Source organism: Neocloeon triangulifer, unplaced genomic scaffold, assembly GCF_031216515.1.
Source record: "Neocloeon triangulifer isolate White Clay Creek 2 clone unplaced genomic scaffold, ASM3121651v1 ptg000014l, whole genome shotgun sequence".
In the NCBI taxonomy this organism is placed as follows: Eukaryota; Metazoa; Arthropoda; class Insecta; order Ephemeroptera; family Baetidae; genus Neocloeon; species Neocloeon triangulifer.
In genome coordinates, this window is record NW_026775556.1 from 5,193,651 (window position 1) to 5,207,463 (window position 13,813).

Consider the following 13,813-nt stretch of genomic DNA (forward strand, 5'->3'; position numbering starts at 1 on the left):
TTTAAAGTTATGATAATATTTTTTCTAGTTTTAATTGTTCTAAGTATGTATTTTCAGCTCAATTTGGTTAAAATACATGAAAAATAATTATAAGTCAGAAAAAATAGTTCAGTTTTAAATTATCAAGTTAAATTTTAGTACTTCAGGTTGTAATTTGATGAAAGGTTTTCCTTGGTGATATTTGATTAAAATCTATGTACTGGATTTTTCAAAGAAAAATTGTAAAACTTCAATTTTTATATTATCTCTAGATTTTATATTTGTTATTTGCACGCTTTGAGACATACCTCAAGTGAAAAATCAATCAATGAGAGTCGAAGAATTAAAATAAAATCGGATCCGAGTCATGCTTACAGACGAAGAGGATTGTTTTTCTGGGTTATCGGAGTGAATGCAAATATAGACAGTCTGTGTGCTCCACGTCGGTCTGCTGAGGATTTGAGGAATCAATGAGCTGGTGCGGTCGTTGGGACAACATGCGATGGAGTCGTCCGTCCTTTTGCGGCTCGATCTATCCGCGCACACACACACACAACACACGCGGGAGCTTTATTTTATTGGCTCTCTTTGGGTCTTATTTGAACAGGCACGAGGTAGCAGATGCGACGACAAATCAAAAAACAAGCCTGCTCCCCATTTCTCTCGTGTTTGATTTGCGCGCGGCTTAATTTCTGCGCGCAATCGACGACGTCCACTTCGTCTTGTTTGTCCGGCTGACCGCTGAATTATTTAGTTTGACCCAAGAAAAGTAATTTCTGGAATTGCAAATACTCCATTTGGAGAGTGACTATTTTCCTTCTGACGCGCGTTCAATAATCATAAATTTAAAACTTAAAATAATTCGCAAACAGCAAACACCAAATAATTAAAAAACAAACTGCGTATGTGGTTAGTCTATAATGTAGTGAATAATACTGTGAAAATAAATTTGTGACCTAGTACCAATTTTAAACCTCAACAAGATCAGTTTTTTCTTCTAAAATACATTTCGAAAATGTCATTTTCTGATCTTTGCAAATTGAAATTCAAAATTTATTTTATAAAAAGAGCTGCAAAATCTTATTATTGCTTAGGAAAAAGTAAAGAAACCTGTTACATTTTTGTACACAAAAACAATGAAATTAAATAATCAAAATCATCCCACAAAAAAGTGTCTAAATTATGAGTTTCCCATGTAACATATTTGGTTAAAAACCGCTTTAAATTTGCAATTCAAGTAATTTCCCTATTCTTGTGAAAAAACGCATTTTGAACAGAGGCTTCGACAGAAAGCCGAATTCTAATTTTTCCATCAGATCCTCTTAAGCTCTAATCCGATCAGCCGCCCATTTTCTTATCCTTTGTGACTTTTAATTCGCCCCGACAAATCCCCGGCAAAAATCTAATTTGCATTTTTTTCGTGCACATATAACCGTCGAGCCGGGGAGAAAAGCAAATGCGAGCGACATGCAATCAGGATTTATGGAGCGGAAAATGTCTCGAATATGCCTGAAATAAAGTACAAAAGTGGCCTCTTCAAAGCGGTGCCGAGCCAATCGACTGTTTCAAGAGCGTGGACCTTGTTTTTCATCTCAATTACATGGTCTTCCGTGATTTATTAGCCTTGATCTCCCTTCTTTCTTATACACTCTTCACTTTTTCGCTTTTGTATTCAAATTATTCGCCGCAGAACGGAAACTGTTGATGAGTACTTTTGATTTTCTTAATACATTTAAAGTTGCATATAAAAAAGCTTGTGGGGAGACGTGATCACTTTTTAGAGGGTTCTTTCGTGCTTTAATTGAAGTTCTCTTACAATTAGTAAAATATATTGGGCTTTGAAATGGAATTTCATTTCATTTCCACAGACTTACTTTGATACTAAGAAGACAAAGGGAACAAAGAGAAACATCAATAGTATTTAGGTTACTTCTTAAAAATTATTAAATAAAATGTTTTTAAGTATTTTATGTATTATTAAATTTAAAATGGTGAGAGTTTATTACAAAAATAATTTGCTTGGTTTTACTTTAAAAGTATAGCTAATGAGTATCAATTTTCTTCTTCGATCTATATATTAAAAAAAAACACTTTAATTTCACTTTTCAAACCTCTTTTTTAGCTTCCTTGTTTCTGACCTACTGGTACAAATGTGCCAGGGACACTATTGTGGTGTTTAGATGATAGTCAAACATATTCGAATGTTCGTTTGCTGGTGGGCAAGCGAATTGGATTCCGCACGTACCTGCTTTCGCCGTCAGAAAGCGAAAGGGGTTTGCCACGGGAAAAGGAGAAAAGGATCTGGAGGAAACGGGGGTGGCACGTTGAAAAATTCAGCGAGATAATGAGACAGGGGCAGTGACAGGCGAGGCATATTTCCTCGAGGTAATTTGACATTCCTCGGATAAAAGTGAGCGCGCGAAAGCAGGCAGGCGCCGCGTGTGTGAATTATGGCGGCATCGGAATTTCATTACTCCCGACACCGGCGTGACAATGAGACCTGCAAACACACCCTCACTTATATAATAATGGCGTCTCGCCACCATCAGGACAGGTATAATATTCCCCGCAGCTCTCTTTTGGTTGCATGTTTGCGGAACAACAGCTCGCGCGAGCAATAAAGCTGTTGGAGGGAGAAACAATGAGCGACAGGAAAAGGTGTTCGTGACGCTCGAAATCGCTTAATTCGGACAATCAATCGCGCGATATGCATCGACCCCCATGAATATATAGATCCAGTTGCAATCCCACACACCCTCGAATTAATCGCACACAATCCCCTGTTCATAATGTTCTCTGTGTATATTATTGTGTCTATTGGATATTATGCAGTGGCAAGGGGGCGCGAGTTTGACGGACGCACAATCGCGCGCCTGTGCCCGCCGACTAACTTGCGGCAGCTCCTATAGAGTTTTTCATTTATATATTCTTACAAACCTCTGTTAAGTTAATTGCAAGTATAATAAAATTAATAACCTTGATAAACTACTTGTTATTGTGCCACTAAAAGAATTGAAAAAAATGTCACACAACTTCATCTCATTGAAAAAAATCCTTGATTATCCTTTCAAATAAAAAGAGGACATTAAAAACGTGAGATTTATTTTATGTATTGCATAACTTTTTATAGTTATACCCCGTCTCTCAATGAACTATTTTGAGAATTTCTTCTCAATTAGTGAATTTTTTAGTTTTTTTCTTTCTTTCCAACTTCTTGCTTTAGGTTGAGGGCCCATGTAAAAAGAAAGGTGTATTATTTGCCCCATTGCAGAAATCCAGTTGTTGCATAAATTAATATTTTTGGATTGAACTTAGTATTTTATTTGATGAGAAACCAAAGCAAATACTTCAAGGCAAATTTTAAAAGCAAATAAAATTAGCAGGGCAGAAAAATTTGAAATGCTTTTGATCTGCCTAAGTGAAAAAGTCGATGTTTTCAAATTTGGCGATATATTCATACAATAATTAAAGCTTATGTTTTAATTAAAAAATATTTGCCTTTTAAAAATATTATAACATTAATAATGTTGTTGTATAACCCAACATAATGTACCTCCATTGAACTTATATTTTTTTATTCACTTTTTTAATATTTTTTATTCATTTTATATTTTGTATAAGTGTGTATTAAAACTGTAAAAGTTTTAAGAAATTGAAAAATCAGTTTACACTTCAACTATTTTTCTTAAAAAATACAACCTGCTTAGTATGAATTTAGCAGTTATACCTGAAAATTATTCTAATTTCGCCTCACCATTATTTTTTTTGTGTAATTTATAAGGACATGTGTTGATATTTAATTTCTTAATCAAAATTTTGCTGGCATAAATATATAAAGAAAAAACCCATTTTTTGAAACGAGTGCTAAAAGTGCTGAATTTTTTAAAAGTTAAATCGCATAGGAAAGATTAAGTATAAAATAACTTTTAATAATGGATTAACGCGGAAGCTCCACACACTAAACTTAAATACTCATTATTAACGAAAATTTCCATGCAAAACGCGCGTCGTCGTCAAGCTTAATCGCGAAAAATATCACTCTGGCACGCAGACACCGTCTTAATCTGGGCGAATTGCTGAAATTTCCACTACCCCCGCAGCAAAAGCGCAAGAGCACTCTCACATGCATGTAAAAAGTCTCTTGCTACTTCTCTCGATATTATAAATATTCGGCGGCGGCGGCGGCGGCGAGTGAGAGCAGAACTCTGCAGCGAGCGAGATAATTATTTCGAGAGGGCGCAACAGAGACATTTGAATGCAAATTCCGAGGCAATTACCGGCGATTAAGGCCGCGTGTCTCGCTGCAGATAAGAGAGAATGGCACACACTGAGAGAGACAGAGCTTCTTGTTGACTTTTTAATTACACCCGCACGCGCCGCGATCAGAAATCCATATGGCCGATGTTGGAGAGAAGAGAAGAGAAGCCGATTGGGGTTTTTCGGATGCGAGCGTGTGTGTGTTTACGGCCGGCAGTAAAATCCGCGGCCGGCTTCACGGCCTCGTAAAAGCCGCGCCCATAAAACGCGCGGATAATTAGCCGCGAATGAACGTACGGTACGCTCAAAATCATCGGTATTGAACCTGTGTGCATATTATCATAATAATGCTGCTTTTAGTTTCAAGTTTGCACACACAAGGGACTTGTAGTATGTTGTTGACAAGATGCGTTGTCATATTTGTGTTTGGGGATGATACAATTTAGTTTTCAGCTTTTTTCGCAAAACAATATTGCACTTTTTACCAAATCAATTGTAAATTTGCATTTATGCATTGGTTCCCACTATATGCTTTTATTAGCAGTTTTCACTGCAACTTCCGCAATTTTTTCCTATGTAAGCAAGTAATAATAATAATAATTAATTTTCATGTAATATGCATTTTATAATTGCTAGTGGATCTATTTTCAATAATTGTGAGACCAATTATTAAAATAAAAACGTAAGAAATTTATATTATATTTCGTGCCTCAAACGTTTCTCCTGCAACAAGTTAATGTGTGATGGTGAGATATGAAAAATCCAAAAAACCAAATTCTATTCAACAAAATATCAGTTTAACAACATTTTTTTAAGACTTATATTATTCTTGTGTCCAAAATGTAACATAATTTCAGTCATGGAATCAGCCTTCATCAAACGTTCATTTTAAAAAAAGTAGCTGGGCTTATAAGTTGATGAATTAAAAAATTATATCTATTAAAAGATCGTAAACAAGAGCAAAGAAGATTTAGGAAGATTTCATTTTGACCACGCATGGCTTTTTGCCAACAACATAGATAAACACATTATATGATTATATTAAAGCCATTTTTAAAGCCATCTCGCGTTAAATAATAATTATTCGGTTAATGGCGTCGCGGCCTATTTTGAAATGCAAAACACTCACTTTGGCTCTTGCGATATTCGCGGAAGCAATTAATTAGCTCTCGGTTGTGATGCTGGGTGTGGTAAATTGCCATTGTGGTCGACATCATTTTTGCTTGCCATCCCTGGGGATGATTGATTAGTCGCGTTATATACATACATGCTCCTTCCCAAAAATTGGATTTTGCATATTAATGACATGGGGATGTGTAAAAATTTTAATTGGAAATTGTTGATGGCGACGAGACACACTGTAAAAATCCGCTCGTATTTTTTTTTTAAATAGATTTTCGTGTTTAATTTCAAGTTCCAAAATTTCAGATTCATCTTAATTTATCAATGTCCTGATTTGACAACTGCACATTCATTAATATTTTTTATCCAAATTAACGACAGTTAGTTTTTATGCTTTTGCGTCATCAACCGAGTGTAAAATATTCAACAAAATTGTGGTTTTCCTTTGAAAGCGTTAATATGTGTGTTCGGTTTGTTTTCAGAGCAATGGGCCCCAGCGAGGGTGTCCGGGGCTCGGTGGGCATCTATGGATGGCGGAAGCGATGCCTTTACTTGTTGATTGTCGTGCTGGTGGCGGTGGTGATCATCAATTTATCCCTTACCCTATGGCTGCTCAAAGTCATGCAGTTCTCATCGGTAAGATTTAAATTTAAATATTATTTTTCGACTTGTATTATAATTTATAATTCATAGTTTACGCAAAATAATAATTCATGTTATTTGTAATCTTCGCAACAAAAATTAATTAAATTAGTTAGTGAGGTTTCGCGTGAAGCATTAATTGTTTTTATTTAAATCGAAAAATCTAAATTTTAAGTTTAAATAAATGAAAACTTTAAACTCTCAATGTAAAACATCGTAAAAAAAAGTTGATTTTGCCCGATTTCTAAATAATTTTTTATACAAATATTTGATAATATGCTAATGAATTTTTTATTCAAAAAGGTACTTATTGATTCAATTAATGAGATTTAATTTTCACAAAGTTTCTTTTCGTTGCTATTTTTTGCAAATTGATAGTGCTGCTTGTTAAGGAAATTGAGTCACTCTCCCATTTCCACGTAGGTGTTCATTAATTTTCCACAGACATGCGATACTTCAAAATGACATCTGTGTTTTGCATGGAGGCAAGGGGGCTGTAATAATAAAATTTGGAGCTGAAATGTGAGAGCCTGCTCGCGGTGATAATTATAGGTGTATTCCAGCACCGAGTCAAAAATAACCATTAGGCCGCATAATACAGCAGCCATTATTATCAATATATGCGAATGGGACGGGGAGGGGAGGCTGATGCGCGCCTGTGTGGTCCATCAATAATGAGAGGCGCAAATTGGCCCGTGTTAAATATCTCCTGATGACATTACACGCGCCCCAGCACCGACCCTTTAAAGTGGATGTTATATTGGTGCCGACCGGAAAATAAGTTCCCTTTGCAGCTCAACTGACCCATTTTAACTTAATTTGATGCAAAACGCTGCTTGCATATACTTCGGCCGGTGTGTTACATTTTCATTTGCTGTAAATGCCGCGATGATATGACGGTGGTGTACGTTTAATAATTCAGGTGCATTAATACAAAATGAATCAGTGTAAACACAGTCCAAACAAAGTGAGTGAATTAATGCACGCCCGACCGGCGCATAAATTCTTGGTTGTTTTCATTCATCAATAACTTATTTATAAATAAACATCAGCGGCTCTCTGCAAAATAAACTGCGGCAGTTGAAGGGGCAAATTTAGAACGGGCAGGCGGTTTTTCATTGTCTTGCAGACCGGCCGCGTGAATTCGAGACGGAACAAAGGGGGGGCTTGTGCTGAAAAGTGTGTAAATTTGGCACCTCCGACACTGCTCCAATGATTAATAGTTTGTTAGGTCTGCGCTACCAAGGTTTTTTGTGAAGCAAGTCTCGCAAAAACAGTGTACGCAGTAATTTTAAACAGAGCAAATTCACTTTTTTTAAATGTGTTTTTTACTCCACATTTTGCTCGAAATTCTTCTGTTTGAGGATATTTTAATCTTTAAAAAAAAAAACACGCATTAACACAGGCTTCCGCTTTCTTCGTTGCATTAATTGAAAACAAACAACCGTCTAATTATAAAGCAACACAAGTAGAGAAGGAAATATAAATAAAATACTGAAAGCCGAATTTCATAGTCAGTTTCTCTTAATCAATAAAAGAAGCCCTTATGTCCTTATTGTAAGCTGGGGTTGTCCACCCTTATCACCTATTTTAAAGTTCATGCATAAAAAATTTAAAATTTTTTATATATTTTGAAAAGAAAAAAAAACACTTGTTAACTTAAATTTACTATTTACTCAAAAATCTCCTTTAAGTGAAAAAACTTCCTGTTTATTCCACCTCTTACCGAAATTCCCCAATTTCGTCTATTATTGGGCAAAGAAGAAAAAATATCGGAATAAAAAAATCCCAATTCTTCCATTCGAAGTTTGGAAATGATTATAAGACATCTCAACACATTGCTGAGAGCTTTTATTAATTAATAAGAATAAAAAAATAATCATAGAGAATTTAACATAATCCAATGAAACAAGCAGACATTAAGAGCATTATATCAGATTTATCCAAAACATCAATTTTGATAGAAACTGTAGCGCTCTTTAGCGCAGGAAAAGCACTCAATAAAAGGGTTATAAATGTATGAAAGGGAGAGAGAGCGGGTGTATACTCAAGTCGATTTCTCACTGCCCAGGTAAGACGAATAAAGGGCATTTCACATTCGACAGATAAATTGAGCGGAGCACCTAGTGGCATTTTGAATGCTTGAGTGCATGAATCAGCCGTTTCAGGGGTTGAGAGAAATGAGAGCAGAAAGCGGCTCGTTCCGCAAAACGCGCCAACGCTTTATGCTCCCCTGCGTGTTCGCATTTTCGGCAGCCAGAGTGGCGGAGTGATAGTAGTTGCCGCTTTTATTGGCTCATCCACTTTATTCGCGCCTCGATGGAAGATCAAAAAGGCCAAATTAGATCATAATGGCAGCAATAGCCGTGATGCGATACTACGCCTTTTCACGATTATTTCGCGGCCCCTCTACAGCATTTTTACTGCTCCAAAGACCGCAGCGCGATTTAATCATAATTTGCGCCCGTGTTTGCGCACTCTTATTGAGTTCCGACGCGAACGAAAGCAAACACTTGTCAAAGTAAAAAAAAGAAGAAGCACCTGCTTAATTAACAGTGAATTTGCTCACCTGTCCCATTTAAATTAACCGTAAATACGGGAGCGCTGCCTCCTTTTTTTCTACCCCCTTTTTTCATTTCCTCTACTGGTGTGCTTTACCAGTGCTAATTAAGTTTCAAACCAATCTGGAGTCGTTCTCAAGGAGCTATTTCCAGGGGCGAAAATGTTTTCCTTAGAAGTCTGCCAAGTTTAATTAATGTTTCGTTGTTTGAAAAAAAATAATAGTTAATTTTAACTCGGCGATTCCTGGATGAAGTTTAGGAATTGTATCATTATTGTTTCCTATTGATGTTTAATTACAAAAGAAAAGAACAATACTCTGCAATATTCTTTTCTGTACTATATACTTAAACATCAAGAAGACCACATAATAAATTTATAAATTTTCACAAATCATGAATAATGAATCGCGTAGATAAAATTTAATAAACACGAACCTTCAACACAGATAATCAATTTGATTAGTTGTAATTTAGGAAATTTAAATTGAGAATGAAATTTTAATAAATTCTGAATATTTGTACATGAGTTGTACAAATTGGTTTTGCCAATAATTGATGAAAAATTTAAAATATCTCTGTTATAATAAAAATCAAGAAATCTTTTCATACATTATACATAAGACATGAAAAGTAACTATTATATATTAGTTATTAATTTACACTTGAAGAAACAACCACTTGATAATCACAGACTTTTGCGTATTTTGGGCACATCCGTCTCACTTTCAACAATATGAAAGGAATAAATGTGATGAGGAGACGTTTGTTGCACTTGCAATAATTTTCCAACGATATACGTTCTGATCTGTTCCAAAAGGACCCCTCGCTGTGCTTGGTTCATCACATCAGAGTCGTCGCAGGCGTGTAAAACCGGCGGAATGCCCATTTGCCAGTGGCAAGATTAAACTGGGGCATGAGTATATCGCGCGCGGCACTTCTGTTGTTGAGGCCCCTCGTAATTAATATTTGGCGCCAGTGAGTGAGTAATGGCCCTGTGCAGTGAGAGAATATCCGCTGAGGCTTCATATTTCTGGCCGACACGAGACTCGCGCTCGCTTTGTGCATTCTTGTGAGACACAACACAAGAAGTCTCTCGCGAGACCAAAGTCAATTTTCTGCATGATTGTGTCTCTTTTTTTTCAATATAAGATTTACATTTATTTATAAGTGAATGTTAAACGTGACTTTCTAAACTTGCAGGAGGGCATGGGCAGATTAAAAGTGGTCGAGGACGGCCTGCAGCTTCGGGGCCGCGCCATGGTCTTGGACGCGTTGATTGCGTCGTCCATCCGTTCGCGGCCAGGGGCGCCGATCAGCATCGACTCGTCGCACAACTTCTCGGTCAGTGCTCGAGATCATCTAGGTCGAACAGTCAGCAGACTTGTTCTAGGTAAAAAAATTTTAAATTTACTTTAGCTAAAGCGTGACCCGCGAATGTGGAGAGTATTTTATTTTGTCAATTCAATTGGGTTGTTTTACTTAGCAAAAATTACCATTAATTTTATAAAATTCATACAGATTTTTTTAAATTCTAACAGGAGAAATGTTTATAAAAAAAAAAAAAAAAAAAATAGGTATCAACAATAATTAACTCTACAAATGGTGTGGTAAAAAAAGCAGAAATTAAAATCATTCAGGCCAATATGATACTTAGCTGCCTGAGGAGTGATGAGGCTTTCATTTCTTTATTAATCCTTATTATGTTATATGTATTAATTTGAAAAATAAATGATTTAAAATTAATTTAATTTGGTCCCTTTTGCTATTTTATGGTGCAGGGAGTGATCAGCTCGAGTGCCTGGCGCGAGGTTTTCAGGTCACTGATCCCAAAGGAGAGGTGCTCTTTTCAGCTACAAGGGAAGGAGTCGAAGTTGGTGCAGACAGCTTAAAAGTCACAGGAGGAGCAGTTTTTGAGGGCAGCGTCCAAACGCCAGTAGTGCGAGCTGATTCAGGCTATGATTTAAGGTGAGTAAAATATAATATAATTAAATAATTATTATAACTTATCTTAATTTACCACAAAAAAGTTTAGAAATTATTATCGAAAAAAAAAATAATATTTAAAGTAATAATATCATTTTTTTATTTTAAAAATTTTTAAATTTTTTATTATTAAAAATATTTTTATTGAATTATAATTAAAATTTAAAAATTAATTTTAGAAGCAATACTAGATTCTCCATTTGATTCTAGCATTTTAGTCTGTGTTTATTGCTTTGAAAAATTATTTCTAATTTATTTATGCATGAAGTGAAAGGATAATTATATTTTTATGGTAACATAATATAAGATGGAAATAACAAAAAGAAATTTTTTCTTGAATCTTCAGACTCGAGTCTCCCACAAGGTCCCTCCAGGTGAAGGCGCCTCAGGGTGTTTCGATAGAGTCGCGCGCTGGCGACATCAGTGCCAGTTGTCTGACAGACCTGAAGTTGCAGTCTGTCGCCGGCTCGGTGAGTTTGACCTCAAACCTCAATGACCGCTGACCTTTCTCTCGAATTTTGCCACTCAGGTGCGTCTGGAGGCGGCCAACGTGTTCTTGCCGGGGCTTCGAGAGGTGAGCAGGGGTGGCGGACAGGGTGGACGCGCCGCCCACGACGTCTACCAGTTGTGTGCGTGTGCGAACGGACGCGTTTTCCTCGCGCAACCAGACGTCGCGTGTGCCGCTGACAGCGACGTTTGTCGCTAAAACACTCCTCTGTATACATGAATAGCGCCTCGAAAACTGCCTGTTGAGCGTCAATTATACGCAGCTGAATTAATTTATTAATATAATATGCGTGGTGGTGCGCACCACATTTCTTGACACATTATTTTTCTCGTGTTGTCTGCGCCTTGATGATTTTGCTGCCATAAAAAAGATGTCTCCAAAGTTTATTTCAAGTAGAATTGGTATTTTTTTTTAAATAAATATGGTGAAAATAAGGAATTTATCCGCGCATTTCATCGCAAACTAGACTGAGATCTCAACAATGATGAAAGAAATATCTATTAATGCTCTCTGTTTAAGTCTGTGAGCCAGCTTTTCATTATTTAGGAAAGTGTCTTATATCTTGTGTGTATCTAATATTTTTTTTTCAGCGAGAGAAACTTCAAAATGTGAAAGTGTTCCTCAAAATGCATGGGTTACTGTATAACATTTTTTGATACTGCAACTGACGATTTCTGATAAAATGAATTAATTACTAAGCTGTTGTTGTTACTACGTGTGAATTAACTGAACTGATCAAAAGAACAATTTTGGGGAATTATAAAAATAATAATGGGAATTATGAATTTAAAAATCAAATAGCTATAATGGGTATACAAAATAAATATATAGCACATGTTACTATACAAATAAAGCAATATGTCTTAAATTTAAACACGCTCCATTATTTTAACTCAAAACCTAAGCCTGAAAATAATTTAATATATTGAGCTTATTTAATCATCCCCTTTTGTTGATGCTTCTTCAAAAGTGTCTGGCAGAATAATTTATTCTGAATAAAGAGTTTTTTTTTGTAAATTTTATCGTTCTCTCTTACTCTGTTTCTTTTCTACTTCTCAGAAAAATAATATAAAAATGTAGAAGAAAAGTTTTCATGGTATTTAATTAATTAAAAATAAATTCTTACATGCTTCTTGCAGATACATATATCAATTCTTTTCAAATTCAAATCGTTCAAATATTTAAATTATTGATTGTATAAATTGAAAAGTAAAACCCATCTTGAAATACTTAAAATATCACATTGTTTATACTTATAGTTTGTTAAAATTTGTTTAACTTTTCCATATTATATGTTCAATTAAAAGACAAATAAAAACACAAATAAGACCAAATTTGGTTATTATTTCAATATTATTTGAATTGATATCATGCCACCAAAACAAAAAATGAAATCAAGAAGTCCAAATTTTATAATTTTCTCATTTTCAACGAGCACAAATAACACGTCAGTCTAAACAAATAAAATATCTTTCGGCACCAAAAAACCAATCAAATTCATTCTCACAATCAGGTAATTTTTACTAGCCATCACTTTTTTTTCATAAATTTGTTTCATTAAATCAAAATTTCATTGATATCTAAATTAAATTGAAAGATTAAAAATAGCAGTCTTACATTTCTACCACCTTAAATCTTCAATCATTTCAAGCTGAAGACGGAGGAGACTGCGAACATTTACATGGAAAAAGGCAATAATCCTCGATAAGTGCTCGGCGGCGCGTGCAGTGTTTGATTTTTGATTGGCGCTCGCAACAATTTATACACGCAGAGCAACTCGAACGAGAGCAAGCTTCCCTTGAGTGCTGGCAGCATCAAAGATGGCTTGTTTTTCCCGGCCTTTAAAAGCATCTCGAATCAATTAGGCAAATACACGAGGAGATCTCGCGAACCGAAGACTCGGCACGTTTCGCGCCTGCCCCGAATGCCAATGAGCTTCGCCAACTCACGCAAACAGAGCGACCGTCTCTTTGCCCTCTCTAAATGTGGAAGCAAAGCGAAAGAAAAGCAAAGAAAAAATAACAAAAAAGTTCCCTTTTAATTCACCACAACACATGCACCACTGGAGAGCACCGGAAAAAATCTAAATGCAAAAATAAACGGCGCGCCTTTTTTCGAGTGGATTCGCGGCGCTAAAAGCTTCCGGCTCTTTGCACTGGCAAGTATAAGTATAGTGCCTCTGGTCAAGCAGCAAAAACTCATCTCCCTCTCTCTGCCGCCGCCCGCAATTAACGAATGCACAGCGGCACGCACTTATTTAACAGCCGGAGCGCGCGTTGTTTTCCGTCGATGAATTTCCATTGTGCGATAATCATTGTTTATGGGGCCTGCGCTTTTTAATGCACACTCGTAACGAGAGGAGAGCACGGCCAGAACAAAGCAGCAAGCCGAGGACGCTCGTGGCTCTTGTCAAACAAAAAATGTACAAAACCGCGGCACAAAACACACAACAAACAACACTGACCGTTCAGTGTGCCCTTTTGTGCTGCGTCCGAGTAATCACCTAATTCATCGCTCAATATTCCATGAACGAAAACAAAACTGACGCCCATTGAATATTCCATTGTTCTGTGGAACTTTTTGTTGAATGCTTCAAGTGCAAATTGAATTTCAGCTAAAATCTTTATCAAACTGTTTGAACACACAATTTATTATAGCTTCCGAACGGTAATTTATTTAAAATTTAATGTGAATAAAATGTAATAACTTTGAATGTATCATTGATGGATCTCGATATGGTCAGCAAATGTCTCTGTGATAT

At 36.1% G+C, this 13,813-nt stretch overlaps 1 protein-coding gene across 1 annotated transcript in view; it reads left to right on the top strand.

Annotated features, from left to right (window-relative positions):
- LOC132200343 (delta-sarcoglycan-like) overlaps positions 1-11,920 on the top strand; it is a 58,596-nt gene extending 46,676 nt beyond the window's left edge. Inside the window, exons 3-7 of the mRNA XM_059625744.1 lie at positions 5,841-5,994; positions 9,762-9,951; positions 10,340-10,526; positions 10,891-11,014; positions 11,074-11,920. Of these exons, the coding sequence (XP_059481727.1) occupies positions 5,841-5,994; positions 9,762-9,951; positions 10,340-10,526; positions 10,891-11,014; positions 11,074-11,250 (832 nt within the window). The 3' untranslated portion in view covers positions 11,251-11,920. The remainder of the gene's footprint in view (positions 1-5,840; positions 5,995-9,761; positions 9,952-10,339; positions 10,527-10,890; positions 11,015-11,073) is intronic.
- The last annotated feature ends 1,893 nt before the right edge of the window (positions 11,921-13,813 follow it).